The following is a 22,309-nucleotide window of genomic DNA, read 5'->3' on the forward strand; positions in this document are numbered from 1 at the left end:
TAACACCTGGCTGGGTTTGGGCAGGTGTGCACACCTGGGATGTGAGAGAGGCTGTATGTTTGAATATTTGTCTCCGGATATGCTCCCTCTGGGGGCTGCCCTCTTGTGAGCCAGCTGCTGCTCCAGGATGGTGCCTGGTGCAGAGTGGGAACTTGCTAAATATTTGTTAAATAAATGGATGAATAAATAATAGAAGATGGAATAGGACTGGTTATGTTGGGCCTGGTAAACTTAGACTCTTTTACTGGGCTTGTATCTGACATTCTGCCACCTCAGTCCAAGCTGTGAATTCCCTTTAAAAATGAAAATTCAACTGCAGTTGGCATTATCAGTTCCTTAAACAAGAATTGAAAGAGATCAAGCTTAAGTAGCTCCATTTCTAAGCCTGATTCTTGGGAACACTGATGAGCATATTTGACTCAGAAAAGTGTATTTGCCAGAGGTCAGAAATAATGTACTTGGTAGCACACTGACTATTCTTAGAGCTAAAAGTCTCAGAGGATTAGACCCAGGCCCATGCCAGGCTCTTGTTACACCCTCTAGCTCAGTGCCATGTGTAATTAGGCTCATAAACATTACTTCTGATTGACCCTGAACACTGGGAAGGAAGTGAAGTCTGTACCTTCTCCTGCATTATACTAGGTTCCATTTCTTGTCCCTCTTAGCTAATCTTAACAATATTAGCAGATAAGGAGTTGAAGAAATAATAATGGTTACCAGTTACCCAAGTGGTAGAGACTTCTATCACAGATTTTACAGTGACAAGAGCAGGTGTACAAAAACAAAACTTAATTTTTCTAGAACTGAAATTAATTTCCATTTTCATGAGATTAGGAACCACGAGAGTTTCATTACCACAGTAGGGCCAACACCTAGGATGGTGCTGGTACAATAAATGCCAGTAAGTATTTATTGAATAAATGAATATTGGAACTCTAAACCAGAGACATTAGGCACCTTGCCCAATGTCACATAATAATTGGCAGGACACTACCCTGACTCCTAGCACAGTATCTTTTCCTCTGTGCCACAAGTTTTCTGGTAGACTCATTCATTCATTCATTCATTCATTCATCTGTCAGGACTCTTTTGGATGTAAGTGGCAGATAACCCAACTCTAATTGCCTCAGGCAAGAAAAGGAAATCATGCTTGGATGACTCAAGAATCCAATGACATAAATGACTTCCGACTCAGCTGTATCCAGGCCCTCAAACCGTGTCATCAGGAATCGACCTCCCTCCCTTCTTTGGTCTCCATCTTCCAACATGTTGGCTAACTTCAGGCCTTTAGCAGCATCGAGCTTACAGCATCCTTACTGCTCACAGCCCTAGCAGAACAGCACTTGCCTTCACCCCGACGTCTCTGTCTCATTTGTCTCCTCGGTTCTGGGATGGTCACTTACTCATTCCCGAACCAGTAATTGCGGTCGGGAGAAAGTGATGTTTTGCTTGGCTAGGCCTGGACCATGTGTCCAGCTCTGGATCCAGGGAGGGAGCGACTCTGACATGGAGCACGTGGGTGAGAGTGGGGAAGGGAGAGTTCTCTAGAAGAAAAGTGGGGTCCTGCTTGCAGGAGGGCCTGGCAAGAACTGTTGCTCATGACCGCCAGCAAACATCCTCGCTGCCGTCTCTGGGCGGAGCTCTGTTTGGCAGACGGAGCTACAAAGACGAACCTGACCCAGTCCTTCCCCACCGAGGAGTTTAGCCCCTACTGGAGGGCCAGAGGTGTCCCGTCAAGGACAAGTTAAGTGAGGTGAGCGAGCCGGGGAGGTCACAGAAAGCTGGCTGGCGACTCACTCACCATGTTCACCGTCCACTGCAGGGTGACGGCCAAGGTTTCCGGCCATTCAACTTGCACCTGAAGCTGCGTTGCCCCAGCCCCCCCCCCCTGATGCCGCCGCCGTCACCACCTCTTAGAAGAGCCCCTTCCCCGGGTTCGCGGAGTAGTGTTCGGTCTTGCCTGGCTTCTGACTAACACTTCAGTGTTTCTCTTAAAGTGAAACTTCAGTGCTTCAAGCTTTCCTGCTCAAGTTCTGCCTCGGCTTTCTGCTCCAGTGTCTCTCCAGGTGACCAGCTATGTGGTCCCGGGGTCACAGCCCCAGACACAAGGCGGGAGCAGTGTGAACGGGAGGAGGCAGGCAGAGAGGTGGTGGGAGCGGATGGTGCACAGTCTGGCAGTTTGTGGTAAAGGAGGCCAGGCTGTCACTAGCGGGTGTACATACAACGCATGAATGGCACACTCTAATTGGTGCCTTCGTGTCCTTTGCCTCCCGTGTGTAGGATGCTTGGTGGGGGGCACAGTGGATGTGGGGAGAACCGTTAGGGGCTACTGTAGAGTTAATCAAGGGGGAGATGATGTGACTTGGACTAGAGGGTGGCTGCCTGTGGGAACTGGGGGAAATGGGGAAAGACGCCCTGTCCTGATGGGAGGGTCTATAAAGAAATCATGCCCATATTTAATCTGCCACCAGGGGGGAAGACTGAGGCCCAGAAAAAGGAGGTGGCTGATCTACAAAAACACACCATGGAAGGGTCAAGGGACAAGATAAGGGTCAGAGCCTGGCTCTGAACTCACACAGCCTCTTCTGGAAGGAAGGCAGAACTGTGAGCCCAGAGAAGAGTAAAAGTTTTCACCAAAGCCCTGGCTGGAAGGGAATCATCACATCCCTGCTACTCAAGCCCGACCCGTGGGCATTAACCGAGCTTTCTGAGAGGCAAGGAAATAGATCCTGTTCTCAGGAAGAGAGAAAGGGTAGGTGGGACAGAGGTTTCGACCTCCCCCTCCAGGATACAAAGGAGAAATTCCTTGATTTTATCTTTAAGGGCCCTGAAGATGAGCTCTAGGCTCCTCCAGCCAGCCTTGGGCAAGCGTTAGTCCTCACACAGGCCAGGCTGACCGCACACTGTCCCGCGTTTGTCTCCTCCCCTGGGCTGTCCAAGCCTCCTGAGCGCTCCCAAAGCTGGGAGCACCCATGCCGGGAAATATCTGAGGAAGAAACAGAAGAATGTGTCTGACCCTTGTTAACAACGGAGTGCAAGGAAGGAGGTCGTCCCTGCACGGCCCTGCGATTCACGGCAGAACCAGAGAAGTTGTTGGATTCTAGTTATGACCCACACAGGTAACCAACCCCCTTTAGCAGAAGCGCTCAGACTTCGGTGAACGAAGAGAAGCCCGAGTCCCTCAGCCAGGACCCAGGGCGTGGGAGTTGGACTGGGTGGTGAGAGGGGGAAGGAAATGGGGGCTTGCACATCAAGGCAAGGAACGCAAACAGACGCAGGACCCTTGGTTCTCCTCAGGGCCACAGATAAACTCTTGACTCTTGTATCCTTGAGATGTTTTGCAGGAATTTAGTCCCCACGAGATGGGTTACCTACAGACCACAAGCACTAGATCCCAGTCTGGGTGGAGCCAGAGGACTGAGCGCTAAGATTCCTGAAACCATTCCGTCACCTCACCACGGACCAATCAGAATGGGCACGAGCTGGCCACACACCCTGCCGCCCTTCCCTGTAACTTTGCCTTTAAAAACCCTTGCTCGTGAGCTGACGGTGAGTTCGGACCTTGAGCGTTAGCCACCTGCTCTCCTTGATGGCGCCTGCAATGAACACCCTGTTTCTTTCACTACATCCTGTCTGTTTGGCTTTTCTGCACACCTGGTGAGCGGGCCCAGGTTTGTTTGGTTCAGTAACAATTAGTATGCATCAGTGGTGTTTATTTTCGTGTCGTCACCCAGAGCAGGGGCTCCGTTAACATTAATTAAGTGAGTGAATGAATGAATGAATGAATGAATGAACCTTCTCAATCCCTTACTTCTGAGCCAAATTCATGCTCTCCTCTAGAAAAAAAAAAAAAAATCGGGATACCCGTGAATTGTAGAAATGTGGCTCCACCTAGTGGACACTTTAAGCTATGCCTGGAACTTGAATACCTTTCCCCTCACTTGAACTGTGACTTCTCTATTGCTTGTTCCCACTTCACCCAGTTGTACTGGTGCCATACTGGTCTACTGGGTAGAACAGCATCGTCCTGCAGGTGAGAGAAGCCTATCTGGATCTCTGAGATGGGCAATTTGAGACAGGTTCTGTCAGGGGATGGAGGGGGCCAGATACATGAAATGGCTTAGGGCAGATGAAGTCAAAGAACACCGGTCCAGGACTCCAGATCCCTGTCACTAGTTTGCTGTGTGGCCTTGGGTGACCTGCTCACTTTCTCTGAGCTTTAGTTTTATCATCACACAGCTCTGTACCCCCGTACCCTTGGGTACAATCCTCACCCTGTGGAGACCACCATGCCTATAGTATAGCTTTAGATTAAGTAAGGAGTCCTCAACTTCACAGCCATACCCGTCCTGTTGGCATTGCAGTGTACCCCCTCTTTAGATGCTTCTAAACCCTTTCATAGTTCTACACATCTTGAACCTGTGACTCTCCTTCTGCTAGGCTGTACATCAAAAGAGTTAAGGGTGTGGCCTCTGGAGCCAACTCCCTCAGTTCGAATCCCGATTTTACTCACAGCCCATCCAATGTACGTATCTACTTATAAGGAATTTGATCTTGGGGAAATCACTTCATTTCTCTCCTTTTCAGTTTTCCTGTCTGTAAAATGGACTAACAACAACGAAAGTTTGACATACATACATACATACATACATATATATGTATATATATATATATACACACACACACATATCTTTTTTTAACTCAGAATACTACCCACAATATGCAGTAGTTATGTGTTTGAACTATTATTTTATGCCTTTGAACTTCTGCTGCTCCTTATGACATCACTTCAAAGAGCTTTAAATTTAGATTTTTATTATTTTTCCAAGTAAAGTATATTTGTAGTTACAGGGGCCTGCTGACAGGACTGAAAAAAACTTTCACTGTGCACTTTTAAGGTTGTATCCCATTATAGGGTAACCTTGCCTATAGGGAATTATGAATATGTGAAATTTATCAATATTATAATTATATTGTGAATGGTACAAGCATTCCATTATTTGGGGATAGAAGTACTAGTTTCTTATAAGCAAATGTTTAAAATAAACGAAATGTTTTATGATCTTATTCTTGCCTTTCTTCATTTGTATACCTGGAGCTCCCAAAATAGATGTGACCTGGGTTTCTTTTGACCTCCCAGAGGCCTTGATCTATGCCAAGGTAGTAGACAGGAAGTGGGGAACCCCTAGAAGTGCCCTGGGAAACTAAAATATAAGTGAGCAGGCTCTGCTCTCTGCGGAGGCCTGTGATAGCATAGCGGAATATGCTTGGACTTGGCGCTGGTGTGCGGAGCAATCTGAGCTCATTGGCAGAAACTGTTCATGTTGGTTTTCCTGATCCAGGAAACTATGGGCAGGAAGTACTGACCCAAATTCCTTCAATACCAGTGTGCTGAGCAGTGAATGGAGACTCAAAGCCATCTCCCTAGAACAAAGCTTCTCAACCTTGGCACTCCTGACCCGTGGCTCCAGATAATCCTCCGTGGCCAGCTTGTCCTCGGCATTCACTGTGGGATGCTTGGCAGCATCCCGGCCTCTGCCCACCAGCTGCCAGTAGCATCCCCCTCCCTTGGCTGGGACAACCGAAAAGATCTCCAGACACTGCCAAATGCCCCTCGGGGCAAAATCTCTCCTGCATCCTCTTGTGCCATAGTATCCCAAGGCAGATGGTTTGCTTAAACCTAGTCCCGGCCAGACAGTCTTTGAAGAGGCCACAAAGATGGTTTGTATATAGAGGCAGCCAGGGTGGGAGGCTGCCCGTGAACTACCTGGATAATCAATCAATTCTCCTCCTCCAGGCCGCATGGTAGGCAGGGCCTTGGTCTCCTTGGATGAGAAGGTCACGTTTCATTAATGGGACTACAGAGTCATAGTCCGAAGGCTGACATCCCAGGAGTTTGTGGCACTCTGTAAAAATCAGTTTCTTGTTATAACTTTTATGCTCTCCAAGAACAATTCTAAGGAAGATGGTTCAGACAGTGTACCATTCAAACCCCCTTCAAAGCCTTTCACACTTGCTTCCTTCAAGCCTCTTCTCCCCTCCCGCCGCCGTTAGTGGCCTGTCTGTCCCACTTGGGCATTCGGCAAACCTTACACGTGTGTATGCGGTTTTGTAAAAAGCCCTTAAATTTCTGTGTCCTTTCTCTCCAGAATGGAATATCTTTACATAATGCTTGGTAAAGAAGCCGATTCCTAAAGTTGTCAGCAGAAACAGGTGGCTGGGAAGGGTGATTATGCATACAGTGTTCCGAGGCTGTTTACACAATGTCCCCCTGGCGAGAGAAAGCAGGAAAGAAGCCATCCAATGGGAAAGGTGATTTACCAGACATTCACGGCAGGCTTGGAAAACACCTCATGCCTCTAGTCAGGGGAGAAATTATTGGCAGTAGAAGGATGCACAAATGCATATCAAAAAACGTCTTGGAGAACATGGTGGTCTTAAAATGACTTACTACAGCTGAATAAATAAAACATTTAAGGATCTTCTCCCAGGTCCCACCCCAGTCTACTCCCCAAGTTCTGACCATTTATAGGCTGTCTTTTCAGGCATGCTTTGGACAGCCTTTGAGAGATGCAGCCAAGCCTCATACTGTCACAATAGTCTGAATTTCTCAGACTTCAGTGTGTGCTCCGCAGTCACCTGGGCCTCCAGGTAAAATGCAGATTCCAGGGCAGCCGGTCTGGGGTTCGGGAGTGAGATTCTGCATTCCCAACAAACTCCCAGCGAGGTCAATGCTACTGTCTGTGGAACCCACTTTGAGAAGCAAGGGAGTAGAGAGCCCTGCTTTTAGGGAAAGCTGTAAACGCTTAGCAGATGGAGAAACTGGCAAAGCAGTGTTCTCTGCTTGGCCAAAGTTGCCGACAGCAGGGAGGGCGTATGCCATGTGGGTCTGGTGCCCTTGGTTCCTGAGCGGGAGTTTGAGACTATTATGCTGTTTTTCTCATTCCAAGTAGGAGACGCAGCAGGAGCAGCAGCAGCTGGGCTGTACCTCCCTCATGGGCAACTACAGGATTTTACCCAGTCGTAAAAATCCCCAGCTCATGTTGCATCCTACCTGCCATCCACTACCTTCCTTCCACACCACCACGTGAAGCCCGAATAATGAAACGAGCCCTTCACGATGAGTCTGAAACAAAGCCAGCCCGTCTAATGCGAGGCTGGCCTTTCTGGGAGCCACTGTGGGGACCCCTCCTTGCAGTGCAGCCCTGGGTCCACAATCTAAACCACAAGTTGTTTAATGCCCTGACTTCCTGCTGTCTCAGAGCTACTTACCTAAATCCTGGTTTTCCTAAAAACAAAAAGAAAAAAGCCAAGCACTTACCAGGCTTTCTCAACCTGCCTGGACTTCTCACTCCCCTGGATATGGACGTTTCAAAGCTGAAGGTGTTGTATGTTCGGTCGGAAATGGGAGCATCAGAACTGTGTTTCAGTGCAGACTGGCCCGTTAAAAACAGACAAACCGAAAGCCATGGAAAAACTCAAATGCCCACGTAAGCTTGAGGCACTTTCGGTGGCTTATTCTCAGGGTGCTTCTGAAAGGCTGCAGCTGAAAGTGAAGTTTGTGTTTACAGTGGCCTCAGTGACAGAAAGCAAACAAACCTCTTACCCTCAGCGTGGAAGGCCAAGAATAAGCCTGGGCATTGAGCTGCAGCGTCAGGCCACCGAGCATGCTTTCTGCATCCTCAGAGGGAACAAAGGAGTCTCTGTTCTTAGGCTCTGCAGGCCTTTTCTGGTTTAAAAAGCGCTAAGAAGCAGGTGAATCTCTGAAATCTTCATAGGCAATGACAAGGGACTAAACACCAAACCTTCCAAATTCGTATTGCTCCCTGTGCTCAAAAAAAGGGATAAATCCGGCTTTGCATTAACATGACCACGCCTGGCTCCCCACCCCCTGTGGCAGCGGAGAACGAGTTTTGGAGGCCAGGAGATGCCTTTTCGGTGGGTGCCGCTGGGTGAGTGATGCTCACCACTGAGGTGCTGTCTGGGGGTGACATCGACCTTTAGGGAACTTCCTCTAGATGTTTTCTCTATTTGTCAGCAAGGCTGGTGACCCAGGTCAGTGAGACTGTGGCTCAATAAAAGCCAAAAATCTGAGTTGGGAAAGGTGTGGGCTCAGAGTCACAGTGGACCAGTCACGCCTCCTGTGTGACCCACTTGCCAGAGAGGTGCGGGGTGGTCCTAGCGGCAGTGGGTCCGCGGAGGCTGTCTGCCCACTTCCCACCACTGCACTTCACACCAAGAGTTGGCCTGGTAGCAACTTGGTCCCCAGGTTGTGTCTGTGTGTCAGCAGGCACCTTGAGGGACCCCATCTTTTTCATCTCTGTCCCCAGTGGGATTGAATACCCATTGAATATTGGCTGATCTGAGGCGAAGCCTTATGCCACCCACAATCCCCTTCTTTCCCAAACAAAACGACTACATCCAGAGGACGCTGACCTTGGCGTCAGAGTGCACCTCAGATACACGTGATGAACCTTTGTCTGAGCCCAGAAGGCTTTTTCTTCCTCTTCTGAGTGGTTATCTGAATGGTCAGCTTTTTAAAGCAATGGAGAGGAGAGAAACATCTTATTCTCTCCACCATGTCTTAAAAGGAGGCATTATAAGCAAATAGGAAGGACCAGCATAGGTCCATGTTCCAGCTCTGCTCACATTTTAGCCTTGCTGACTGCACCTCAGTTTCCCTGTCTGGAAAATGGGAATACAGATCCTTATCACATAGGGTTCATTGTGAGGGTTGAGATAATGCATATAAAGAACTTGGTAGGGCGTCTGCTGGGTAATAAATGCTCAGTAAATGTTAGTTCTCACTCTAATGAAGGCAGCGCAATGTGGGATTTTGTTTTTTCTATTCATATGCCATGTAGCATCTTTCCGTGGTAGGTATGTACAGGATTGACTGTGGTGTTCCTCTACCTGCCAGGAAATCATCCTATAAAACTCACCCTGTCCTTTCATGCCAATTTCTGCACTCAGATATAAAAGTGGGACACAAAATATAAAGGCATGGAAAACCCATCACTCTCCCTTGCACTGAAAATGGCATTTTGGCCACACAGAAGCATCTCTAAGGCAGCCCATGGGGATACGGTGCCCCACATTGTTTCCATCATCTCTGGGATGAAAAGTGGTAACTGGCTGACAGTCACCTAGCAAAATTCCCTACCTAAAGCTTGGATCAGGAGATGAACAAAATGCAGGGGGCCCAGGGGCCCCAGGCGGTGAGGCTGATAAGTGAGTGTCATGAATCAAGCTGAAACTTAGCAGATGACTCCTCAAACTCAACAGTGGAGCTGTTAGGCTGCCCCAGGCTGGATGGCAGAGAGAGCCCCTGCCAGCTTTGGGGGGCTCAAGTTGCAAGGGAGGCGGGTTAACCAATCAATGACACAATCAGAGGCAGCTGCTCCAGAGCAGAAACAAACCCCAGTTATCCTTTGCTTCTCCCTGCTCGCTAGAGCATGGTGTGCTGCGTTTGGGCAGAGCCTGCCCTTCCGCCATGGCTGCAGGAGTGCGTCTCCATCCTCTGCTGTATCAATGCAGTGACATACCCATTCTGCAGGTGGGAAGACTGAGGTTGACAGGGGCATGCACTCACCAGACGCTGGTGGCCAACCTGATGCACAGTTCATGGTTTTTCTCTGTTGAGTCTTAAAAAATGCATAACAGATGCGGTGTTGACATGTGCAATTTCACATATCTGGATTTAATTCTTTTCTCAAAAATGGCCCTTCCCTAACTTGATTGTTTTACCAAAATCCGTTTTTTTTTTCTTCATGGAAGGAAATCCCATTTTTCAGTGACTGAATTGCTTCTAGCGCCTTTTCCTGTTCCCAGCTGGTGAGGTTTTGTAGACCATTTCTCTTCCTTCTGTATTAGATGAGTTAAGAATAATGAATTGATCTGCAGTCTCACTAACATGATGAGGATAAATGGGGCGGCAGCCTTTAATAAAATGAGGCAATAGCCAAAGATGAAGGCCGGGAGGTCATTACAGATTCTACAGAAGACATACCACAATTGATGTATTTTCTGAGGCCAAATAGAATATTAATATCAGAAGGAGAGAACTAATAATGACAATATCCCTGAGTCATAAGGGATTTTAAAAATCTATTCCCCTTTTTTGCTTGACTCTCTATCAAGTGGTTGGCCGGCATTTTCTTGAAGGCTTCCTGTGAAGGGGACTCAGTACCTCTGTGACAGCTCATTACATCTTTGGAAGGCTTTGCTCTGACTTTTCCAATTTATACTTAGATGAAATCTGAATCCTTGAAGAGTCCATCACTGGAACAGCTCTAATCCCTGTGGCCATACTGAACGAGGCTATTTCCTCTTATCTGTAAAACCTCTCCAGCTATTTGAAGACACTCACGATGGTCACCCATGCCTTTTCTTTTATGGGCCACACATCCCAATTTCTTCAGCTGCTCTTTCACCTTCTGGTTATTTCCTTCCAAGGAGGTGGCAGTTTCCCTGTGCCTTACAGTAAGTATAGGGGGACATCCGTCATGTTCATAGCCACTCATCTTTCTATATAGAAATCCTATGGGATATGTCTCCCTAATGTAGCAGTAAGGCCTGAAGTTCCCAGCCTCCCCTGCAGCTGAGCGTAGCACGTGACCTCGCTTCTGCCAGCGGGTACTGAGATGGAACTGACCCTGGAGGGGGCAGCACGAGGACCTGGGGCTTCTAGTCTGCGGTGCAGGTGGCGGCAGAGGCACTGAGCGTTTGGGGGCAGGCTGAGCTCCTGATGCAGGAATGGTTTCGCCGCTCGCAGTGATAGCAGTCACAGAAATCAAGTTCCTGGTAGCTGTAGAATGGCCATTATTAATTTCTACCTTTGTGGTATTTGGTGAGCAGTGGCAGCAATGACCTCATCAGGACTTTTCTGTGTCATGGTTTGTAAGTTATTCGTGAAAGCCCTGCCTTTAAAGTGGTTTCTCTAGCCCTCTCAACAATTAGCACGAGTCATCCAATATCTTTGAATAAATCTCCTTTCTCCTTAAATGAGCCAGAGTCAGGCTGCTGCTGGGAAACCTGACTCATACAGGCCCTGAACCGAATGTGCAATGCTAGCAGAGATCTCTCCAATGTGGACAGAACCGTCACCTCCCCATTCTAGTGATCATGCTTCTATTAATGCAGCCTATTAATTCATAGCCAAGTTAACTCTTCTAAGCAACTGTATTACACAACTGACTTACACCAGATTTACTGGTTACCCGAAACCCTCAGATCAGGGGCAGGGATTCATTCCCTGGTCTAAGGAATTTCTACAAAAACAGACTTTTTATGCTTTCTCATGACTTGTTCAACAGAAAACAATGCCTGAGCTTCCCCCCACTCCCAGCCACAATATTAAGTGTACGAACGCGATTCCTTTGAAGTGCTGAAAATGCAGTCATTCCCCTGACAAGGTGGGAAAATAACAAGCATGTATAGATAAAATATGCCACAGTCTCTCCTTCCCACCCACTCATTTCCCACGGCAAACAACTGACATGTCTCAGGGTCACCCAGCGGCCATTCTGAACCAGATGCTTCCCCCATCCTTCTTCACCACCCGAGTGTTTTGAAATGAACATGGACGGGACAGCTCTCTCTGATTCTCCCTCCCTGCTCCTCCGGGTGTCCCTGCCACTCCCAGGGAGCCTCTGTGAGTACAGAAAGGAGCCTTATGAAACAGTCTTAAATTAAACAAGAACTTTCTCCTTTCCTTCCGCTGCCAACCCTGAAGGAAAAAGGAAAAATAAAAGGGGAAGAGGCTGGGTGCTTATGTCATAGCAGAGAGGTGAGTCCCTTCTAGATTATCAGGCCATCACTAAACACGTGTGAAATAAAGACATTTGATTTTGACCAAAAGCAGACCAGAAATAAGTAAAGGTAGAATAGGGTTGCGTGTGAATAATTTCTGAGGCTTGATTCAGACTGTTTTGAACACTCCACATAGGGAAATAGAATTTGAAATGATTTGCTCAGATATTTCACTGAAACGTCTCCATGGTCTGGGTCAGAAGGACTCACAGGCTGAGATTCCAGGAAGGCCAGGTGACAGGACAAAAGTCCCAGCAGGAGAGGTTTGGGTGGATCTCTGACCTCCATACTGCACACCTTTGCTACTCAAAGAGTGGTCCCTGGGCCAGCGGCATCCGCTTCACCTGGTTGCTGGTTAGAAATGCAGACTCTCAAGCTCAGTTCAGCCCCACTGAGTCCAAACAGGCATTTCAGTGAGATGCCCAGTGATGTGCATACAGTGTGATTTGACAAGCACTCCCCTGAATCATTGGTGAGACGTTTGGAAAAGTCAGTCAGTTGCAGAACATTATTGCAGACGGGAAAGACCATTTAGCCCAAGTGAGAGCAGTGGGCCTCAGCGCTCCATCACCAGCACAGAACTGTTGGGCTAACACCATGGGACAGTCTCACCTCGAGGCTGCAGGTCAAGGAAGTCATGTCCAGCTCTCAGGAGATGAAACAGCTTTCTGAGAGCTGTGATAAGAGAGTCAACAGCCAGTGCCAAGCTGTCTTACTGCCATACTTCCTGACATGCTCATGGTTAAGAGGAGATGGGCCACTGGAGACTACTACTCAGTAATAAAAAGGAACAGATTGTTGATCTTAGAACCTCTTTGGATGGATATCAGGGACGTTGCGCTCATGCTAAGAAAGCCACTTACGGTATGGTTCCATTTATATGGCATTCTCAGAATGACAAAACTACAGAGATGGAAGACAGATTACTGGTTCCCAGGCATCAGGGATGGTGTGCGAAGAAGAAGGGGGTTGGAGTAACTCTAAAGGGGTAGTAGAGAGAATTTTTTGTGGTGATGGACTAGTGAGTGTGATGAGGGTTCAGCAAAGTGATACAAGTGATAAAATGGCACAGAACTACACATGCTGGTGCCAGTGTCAGTTTCCTGGTTTTGATGTTGTACTAGAGGAAACTGGGCGAAGGGTATGCAGGACCACTCTGTACTATCTTTGCAACTTCCTGTGAATCTATAGTTATTTAAAAACAAAAGGCCAAAAAAATAAAAATAAAAATAAAAAGGAGATGGTAGTTATGAGGGCGTGATCTGGTGAGAGGCACCCTTACAGTAAAACATCCCTGGAGCGCTGTGGTAAGGCTTTTACCTGGTTTCCTGCCTGTTTTACAGAAGACATCGTTGTACTCTGAGGTCCCTTTTCCAAAGTCCTCCAGGAAAATTTGCATCCAGGATGTTCTATCACATTAAATGGTGTTACCATAAGGTTCTCAGATATGGAGGTAGTAAGAGGGATGTGACATGCCGTGTCCCATCTGGACACACAGAAATCAGCTCGGAAAGATTCTCACTTAGAGTTTAGGAAACAGGTCCAGAACGGAGAGGAGGTCCAGCCAAGGTCACCGAGCAGCTGATGGCGGCAACGGACTCAGCGGTGAGATCTGGTGCCCAGCCCAGAGCCCCTCCATCACACCACCCACCTCCTCCTTACAGTTCTGTCTCAGAGGCTTGAGATGGCATTAAAATTCAGAACTCATCTGAAGGTTCACTCTGAGAAGCAACATCCAAACAACCTATCGATGACAGCAGGGCATCTCTTTTAATTGCCTATTCACGCCGACAGATTGTCGTTTCATATTCAGAGCTAAATGCCTATTCACGCCGACAGATTGTCGTTTCATATTCAGAGCTAAACGTGGAGATGTGTCCTTTCACAGGGCACTTATCTGACTGCCTCATCAGTAATGGGAACTAATGTGCAGTGTGATTGCTGAGTACAAGTTCTATTTTTTCCCAGTCAAGCAGGAAGTTTAAAACCTGCTGGGTTATTTTTAAGGAGGATGAAAAATAGGCATCATACCAGCTTCCGCAATGGCCTTGTCCAAGGGCACGTGCCGCTTTATTCAAGGCATTGGCCAGACTGGGAAGAACGGAGGTCACGTGAAGTTTCAGCAGCGAGATTTCTCGGTGGAGGGGTGGTGGATGAGGGTCCGCAGACTCAAGCGGCAGCAAAGGACATGGGCTCAGCTGCTGACTTGATGGGGCAGCGATCCCAGATTTTTCTGGAGTCGTCATCTAGCAGTTCGTTTCATTGGGGGATTTGTGGCTTCCTTCCTCTTCTCTGAAGAGCCATGGCACCCAGGCTCTGAAGTGGGCGCTGGCCCCGGTGCGTCTGGTCCCTGCAGGGTCTCTGGGGCCTTGGGCTTCAGGCTCATGTCATATGAGTCACAAATGTACACCTCACACTTCTGAGTAGATGAGGCATTCGGGAGAATTAATCCCTGGAAGTCTAATATTCAGGAACATAGTATTCATAGGATGTAAGGGAAGCTGCCTGCACTCGGCTTCCACTGATGTAAGCACTTCTTGATCACCTGCCGACTTTGTGCAAGGCTCTGTGCTAGGAACTAGGGTCGCAATAGAGCTGTTTTGGGGGGAATTTCTTCACATCCCCTGGAATGAGGAGTAAAACCCTAAACAATCACAAACCACCATGAGGACCACTGTGGTAGAAAGTTCTAGAAATAAAGGGCAAACTCATTAACCTTCCCTTCCTTGTGAGTCAACTTCTTCCCTCTGCTCCATCTTACAAGTTTGTAAATGCCTCTCTGCACAGGACAGTGTAGGACTTGTACAAATGATCTGTAATCCTCCCAATAACGCTATTGACTAGTTGTATTTAAACACAATGTCTCAAGAGTGGAAAATAAAAACTAGATAGAGTAAGTAACTTGTCCATGGCTCAGAGCTAGTCAGGTGCTGAGCTGGCTTGGAAGAGGAAGGTTTTTCAGCTGCATGGAGCCTGAGCCCAGCACTGGGTACCACACAGAGGTTAGTGAGTGTCTCTCTAACTTGAACCTTGAACCTTCAAGCTGAGAAGCCCGGGAAACAGTGTGCTGAGCTTGGAGGGTGTCTGGGTAGGGGCCAGTTGGAAAGGGAGTTAGAAGTGGTAGGATGTGAATACTTCCGTGATCATTCATCTGGGATTCAAGCGAGCAAATGCAAGGTGAGGGAGGGGAATGCTGAATTTTGAAGAAAGCAGGGCACCCAGGACTGGAGAAACAGGTTTTTCCTAAGAATTGTTTAGGATTCTCACCCCTTTGTCCACACAGCCGAGCACATGCTTGAGGTTAGTTAGTAAAACACTGTGTGGTAAGTCTTGGTAAGAACACTGAATAACACAGCAGCCAGCTGGAGTCACACTCTTTGCCTGGGACGTCACAGGAAACAACGTGAGCCACAAAAACAGAATCACAGAAGTACGGGATCTCAGGCATGGAGAAGCTCTTACAGGCCCTCCACCCGCCCCCTTCACAAGGCAGGATGCACTGTCTCCCACTTCTGCCTGGCCATCCTGAGATGGGAGCCCACACCTTCATCTCTATTTGTGGCGGAGGATTCTCCTTTTGGGGAGAATGGATGATGTTCAAACGTAAGACCAATTACACGTGTGTGTGTGGGGGCTGGGGGCAGGCAACAGAAGCTGGGTTGAGGCCTGTGTGTTGATTCAGGGTTGCACGTGCACACCGCTTCCGGTTTCTCAGTGCGCTAGAAGGGGTGGAGGGGAACTTTGTGGCAGGCAGGGGGCTCCCCTCCTCCCCCCCAGATGCTAAGGGGCCTTAGATGCTGTAGGCTTCACTGAGGTCTGAATGACAAAGCCACCTGTCAGGCACGGAAAAGGCAAATGGGTGGCACATCGAATGGCTTATTCACCCTGAGGCTACACAGAGGCTGATGCACAGTCAAAAATAAATTGACCTTCTGTTCTTCTGGACCGAGTCAGAGTCCTGGCCCTTGACACTCAGTCGTTTTGTTTGCTTCTTAAAGAAGAAACAGGACCTGACTGCTAAGCAGGGGTGAGCAGTCGTTCTCAGAGGTGCTTCTGATGTCAGCGGTTTATGGGGCTCCCAGCTCAGGTCTCCAAGGGGTACCCAGACCTCTCTCTGGCTCCCCATAGCCCTCTGTGGATGAGCCAGGGATACCAATCTCCACACAGACCAGAGGTGGGCAGGCTGGGTCGGGAGCCAGAGGGGACCAGCTAGGGACCTGGTTTGCCCTCAGGGGTGATGACGCCCAAGAAGAGAACTACTTGTCTCTCCGTGACCCTCAGCCCCTGTCCCAGATGCTGCCACAGTCCCCAGGCAGCGACCCCTGCTGACCCTTGGTAGGGGGCACACCAAGGTGCTTGTTTTTCTCCACCACCCCACCCCTGAAAAGCTTCAGCAAGGCACAGGAATGAGAGCCAGGACTCCACCCTCTGCTGGCGACCCAGCTGCAGTAGGTAAGAGGCCCTAAGCCAGTGGCCCAGCTGGTGGGCCCTGTAAATCCTCTGCCCACTGGGAAGGAAATCCAAGGAACTCGTGCAGATGTGTGTGCAGATTCTGGGGACTAGCATGTGCTCAGCCAGGCTCTAGGTGACAGAGCAGACAGGCAGTGGCCCCGTCAGTGACAGGGCACCTATCTCTTATCTAGTATCTTAATCTCCCTTGATTTTTTCTTTAAGGCCATGTTTTCCAAGCTTGTAGCTGAGTGAAATTCTCAGGCTCCGACTATTGGGCAAAGAGCCCCTTGAACCACACAAACAATGCGCGGCTTGGGAAAATCATTTCTTTTAATGACAGAGAAAGCACACCAAGCTGTCACAGAAGCCTGTCAGGAGCGGCCACTGTACAAATCAATGCCCGGAGGCCCTGAACTAGCATTAGACATTCACAGGGAAGTGCAGCGTGGCGAAGGGAACACCCACGCGGCATCGAGGACACAGAGGAAGCAGGAGACAGCGACAGCTCACACATGTGCTGTGCATCCGTAACTTGGACTCCTCTGCGCTCTTCCCTCCTTCCTCCTCTGATGTAGGGCCTGGGGAGGTTTGCAGACGACCAAGTGGAAGACAGGCCCTGTGTATCTGCGTCACAGAAGAGCCAATTCTGTAGGCAGATGTGGCCCTGGGACTCCACGGATCATGCCCATGAAAGGAGATCTGACATCAGTCCTCTCAACAGCTCAGGGAGCAAGTAGGATGGATGAACAGCAGTTCCTTTAGAATCTAGGGTCTGCGCACAACTTCCCAAAGGCATGCTAGGAAATAGGTTTATCAATGAAACTTCGCCATCCCAAACAGTAAAAGTCATTCTCCTGGTTTTTACTGCATGTATGTAGGTTTCAAATGAAAGGACAAGAAGAAAAGGCAGCAACTCAAAACTTATTGGGGATATCGTGGCACTTTACCAATCTCTTTTGCTTATAATATATGTCAGAGCAAACGGAACCCTGTCAACATAGACTTTCATTATAGATGACCCTAAGCTGTACACTCTCAGAATACAGAAGGAATCCATTCTATCATACATGTTTCATCTTTAAAAATAATCTAACATAGACATATTCTCTGGCTAGTAACAAACTATTAACATCTGAGAATACAGAGAAAACTTGGGATTAATAGTAAATTCTCTGACGTGCTCCCCCCACCCTCCCCATTCAGCATCATCTATGAACACATTTCTGCAAAAGCTCCCATAATCATTCATAATTAGGAAAGGAAGGATATGATAGTTTCACCAAATAGACTTTTAGCAAGAAGTGATGGAACATTTCTACCTTGGCAAAAATGAAGCACGAACATAACATATCACAGGTTTGGGCCCATGCAAATGCATGTTTTGTTATGTGGGGGTATTTTATTCTTACCCCAAGACCACGATTAGCATGCAGGTTGTTTTCAACTATTGAATTAGAGATAATTATTGGCAGTGCACCTCTCTTGGGTAACCATGATCACTAAGGCAAGATTATTATTTCACCTTGTATAGGATATCAGCAATATCTTGTCAGATGCATGTTATACAGTGAAGACCTGCAATGTACTATTTTTCAAAAAAAGAAAAAACCTCAAAACACAGATTCCCTAAACACAATTCAGTTGAAAAGGAACTGTTAAGCTTTTAGAAATATATTTTAAACTACAAGGCTGCCCTGTTTTTACATTTTTATGAACATTTGAAAAAGTCCCCACCCCTAAAAATTTGCCAAATTATTTCTTCGTTATTGGTAACAGTCTCACCAAATTTGCTACCTTGGTTGATTCTTGCTGAACCATAGCTACTAAGGTCCTCAACGTGTAATCAACGCCCTTTGGAGGCAGTTTAATTAAGTTCTCCGACTGTCAACCTGGAACTCCAGCGACCTTTAGTGGTTTTCAATCCATCCAGTGGACAGCGGTGGGTGTTCAGCCGCCCCAGGTGAGCTTTCAGATGAGGTTAGCTTGGCTGAGCCCAGCTGCCACCTGACCTGCAGACCCAATTTTTGTTTTTCAACAGGGACACACGGGAGCTGAATTTGCTTATTCAAGAGAAGCTGAGGCAGTAGAGACAGCTCCTTGGCCCAGCCAAAAACAGATGCCACGTGAAATCTGTGTATTTACGTGAAGCCAACACAGCAGCCCTGGGAGGCCCCCAGGCAGCGTTGGCTGCACTGATGCTTCATACAACAGAACCTTTGGAAGACGACAAGTGGATTGACTGAATCCTAATGGCCAACGTCCTCTGTAAGTCCTGGAGCACATCCTGGCCTGTCCCTTCGCCATTTTTGTCATATAGGAGCTGCTTGAATGCTTCGTTTTCAATGAGGACCATCATGTTTTTGAGGAAGTAGCCTTCACAATAGGCTGAGAGCTCTGTGACTCCAAGAAACTGTGGAGAGTGGAGAGGAAGTAGGAGACAATTACGTTTCTGAAATGCACTTGATAGCTTTCAGATATAACAATGGCGACCACCTAGTAGGGCAGATTGGCTGCAAAAATGGCCCTGATTCTCTACCCTTTGCTGTATTCACACCGCTGGGACATGGCTTTGCACCTTCTTCCATCAAAGCACTGGAGTCTTTTTCTCCACTTGGCCTTGTGACTTGCTCAGGCCAGTAGAAGGTAGGAGAAGTGGGAGGTGCTGATTCTGAGCTAAGCTTTGCGTGAGCATGTGTGTGCTTCCTCACTCTCTCAGAACCCTGCCTTTGCCGTGAAAACAAGCCTGGGCCGGCCTGCTTGGGGGGCGAGTGACTACATGAAACTGAGGGGAGCCAGCAACACAGCCCAAGCCGGGGTGAGCAAAGCCAGCCACAGCGGACCTCAGGAGCAAGATCAGCTGAGACCAGAAGAATCTTCTAGTCACAGACTCACATGCTAAAGGGCTGTGTTTCTTTGTTTCGGTTTTGTGTTTATTTCACTATAGATAATGGGCATGCGAATGGAGGTGCAGGCAGTTCTGAGCTCTACAAGTATTAACTCATTTACTTCTCACAGCGATCCTGATGGGCACTGCTTACCTAGTCCCTATAAATAGGGCAGTGATTCTCAACTAGGTATGACTTTACTCCTTAAGGGACATCTGGAAAAGTCTGGAGATGTTTTTGGTTGTCACACTGGGGCTGGGTGTGTGTGTATACTATTGGCATCTAGTGGGTTGAAACCAGGAATTCAGCTCAATACCCCATGACGCACAGGGCAGGCCCCCCAGCAGAGAATTGCGCAGCCTGAGCTGTCAGTCATGCTGAGATGAGATTGATCTGGAGACATGGTTCCTGATAGACTAAACCAACAAGGAAAGGATTCTGTTGGCCTGGCTTACCATTCTGAGCCCAAGCAGAGGGCTTGGAAGATGGGAGACATTTAATAAGTATCTGTCGAATGTATGAATGAACAGTTAACTCTCAGAGGAGTGATACTAACAGCGAACATTTACTGAGAGATTACAGTTCGCCGGGCACCTTGCTAGGCACTTCACATGCATCGTCTCATTGAAACCTCAACTTTCCTTGAGGCAAGTATATTACCACCTCCAGTTTATAGGGGAGTAAACAGAGATAAGAGTAATTTAGAAAAATCCACACAACATATCAAGGGCAGAAGCAGGAACTGAACCCTGGTAGTTCACGTCTTAAGGCTGCATGTTTAACCATAGGACACACTGCCTCCAGCCTGAATTCCATTAATCAGAGGGTACTGAGCCTCATGATGGTAGATGGTAGAGGAATTTATGTTTGAGATGCAGAAATAAATGTGGATATGTGGATTGGCTGTCTGTCTTAGGACATTCTCTACAGTTTTCAAAGCTTGTAAGTCTCTGTTGCAATAAACTAGATGTTCAGAAATAGTTGTTAAGTGCTCCTTGAGATGACATCCTGATGCTTTACTTAGAACTGCATTATCTAAGTTATCCAAGTGCTGCATTTTTCCTTCAGAACTAATATCCTGCCCTCTAAATCAGTGGCGCACTTGAGGCTAGACATGCAATGGTGGAGTGATGAGGAGGAAGGGACAACAAGGCTCGGTGGGCTGAGCAGAAGGCCGGGTTCAGGGTGGGGCTCCCCCATCTTTCTGAATTCGTGATGAAGGCTGGGCCATTTGGACTCGAGCTCCAGGCTCCTCATTTTCAAACGGGAATTATGACACCTGCATCATAGGCCTGTTGGGGGTGGGGGTCAATGTCATATGATTTATGGCAGGATGATGTCACTGTCATACTGTGGAAGGCAGCTAAGGGAGGGGCCCTACAGTCTGCCTGAGTTTTTACTCTAGGCTCTGCCACTTACTAGCCATCTGCTGCTGGGCAATTTATATAATCTTGCCTCAGAATTGTTATCCATAAAATGGGGATGACAAATACCTACCTAATAGCCTGCTGAGATTAAATGGGATAATACAAGGAGCAGTCAGAACAATAGTTTATTGTAGTCAGCACTCACTCAATGTTAGTTGTCATTATAAATGTAAACTATTTATAATTATTATTCTCCTTCTCACTAACTGGTATTTAGTAACCCATATGGATAAAGCAGGGGGCCAGGATGGGATAAGGGGAGCTGACTGTGCCTATAGCACTAAACCAGCTATCAGGGCCATTGGAGGACCAAGCCTATAACCCCAACCTCACTGACTCCACGTGCACATTCAAGGAGCCAACAGTAACCATACACGTAAAAACCACGTGCAGCCTGGTGCAAATCAAATCGCTTCTCTGTGCCTCAGTTTCCCAAGCTACAAAAGGAGGGGAGTGAACTAGAGGGTACTGTGCTCTCTGGTGCACTTAGGATGTAGACACAGCAGGTCTACCTGTGGTCTCTGAGAGGCTCTGAAGGCCTGGAGAGGCCTTTCAGGTGAGGGGGCTGCTCACCCCACTGTTCACATAAATGCATAGCATCTTGGAGCTGGGGACATCTTAGGAATGCTTTCATTCTTCTAACATGAACTCTGCTCTTAGAGTCACAGAGTACAGGCCCTCTCTATACAGGTAGGAGAACCGAGGCTCCAAATTACCTATCTTTGATTCTGTGGACACAGAGAGCCCCCTGTCCTCTTACCACATCTAGCCACTTTCTTTGTATATGAATGTCACTCATCATAAATTAGTGTAAATGGAGAATAATAAGCACAATAAATACTTGCATTTATATTTGGTGATATTTATTCAGCAGTAACTATATATCAGACACTTGCCTACCTTCATACAGTTGATAACTGACAGCTGGGGCTGTGACTTTCTGCTAAACCAACGGTTGACAAACTATAGGCCTGTGGGCCAAATGTGGTCCACGGCCTGTTTTTGTAAATAAAGTTTTATTGGAACACAACTCCACCCATTCATTTACATATCATCTATGGCTGCTTTTGCACTGCAACCACAGAGTTGAATAGGTACAAAAGCTATTATGCGGTCTTTGGGAAAAGATTTATCTGGCCTTCCACAGAAAAAGTTTGCTGACCCTTCATTGACTAAAATTTTTCAAGTTCTCGAGTCCCTAGTTCCTCTATGACACCCATTCAAGGGCAGAGATCATGTCTTACTAATTATTTATTATATTCTGATGAATACGGTTCCTGGTAAACAGTGGCTGCTCAGTAAACACTAGTGAATGAATTCCTTCTAGCACAGTGCACTGTGGAGCTCATGAGATTAGCTTAGATTCAACTGGATGAACCAGCTTCTTTTTTTCTCAAGTTGAGAGATACCAGAAATGGCCATCAGAAGCTCCAGGGTCTCTTTTTTATGACTGAAAGGTCAGGCCAGCTTTGCTAGGAAAAAAAAGACGGCTAAGCTGTGCATTTATGGGTTGGGTTTCTCATCTGTATAATATTCCACAACTGACTCAAACAGTTAGATGTAGCAGAGAGGCCATGTTGCCGAGGCCTTGCCGACATGTGGAACATGGCTTTTAGCATGTAAATGCCTTCATCTGGGATCCCAACCAAGTGTTGGTTTCTTTCTTTTCTGTCTCTTACTAAACTAGCCCCAATCTGCAGTACGATCTGCTAGTAACAGAATTCACATGGCATG

The 22,309-nt window shown here is 47.5% G+C and overlaps 1 protein-coding gene across 3 annotated transcripts in view; it reads right to left on the minus strand.

Annotated features, from left to right (window-relative positions):
* Window positions 1-18,426: 18,426 nt before the first annotated feature.
* ABTB3 (ankyrin repeat and BTB domain containing 3) overlaps window positions 18,427-22,309 on the minus strand; it is a 287,710-nt gene continuing 283,827 nt past the window's right edge. For all 3 annotated transcript variants that reach the window (XM_036891316.2, XM_036891314.2, XM_036891317.2), the window contains one exon: window positions 18,427-18,673. In XM_036891316.2, coding sequence (XP_036747211.1) covers window positions 18,464-18,673 — 210 coding nt within the window. In that variant the 3' untranslated portion in view covers window positions 18,427-18,463. The remainder of the gene's footprint in view (window positions 18,674-22,309) is intronic.

The sequence above is a fragment of the Manis pentadactyla genome, chromosome 10 (genome assembly GCF_030020395.1).
Source record: "Manis pentadactyla isolate mManPen7 chromosome 10, mManPen7.hap1, whole genome shotgun sequence".
Taxonomy (NCBI): domain Eukaryota; kingdom Metazoa; phylum Chordata; class Mammalia; order Pholidota; family Manidae; genus Manis; species Manis pentadactyla.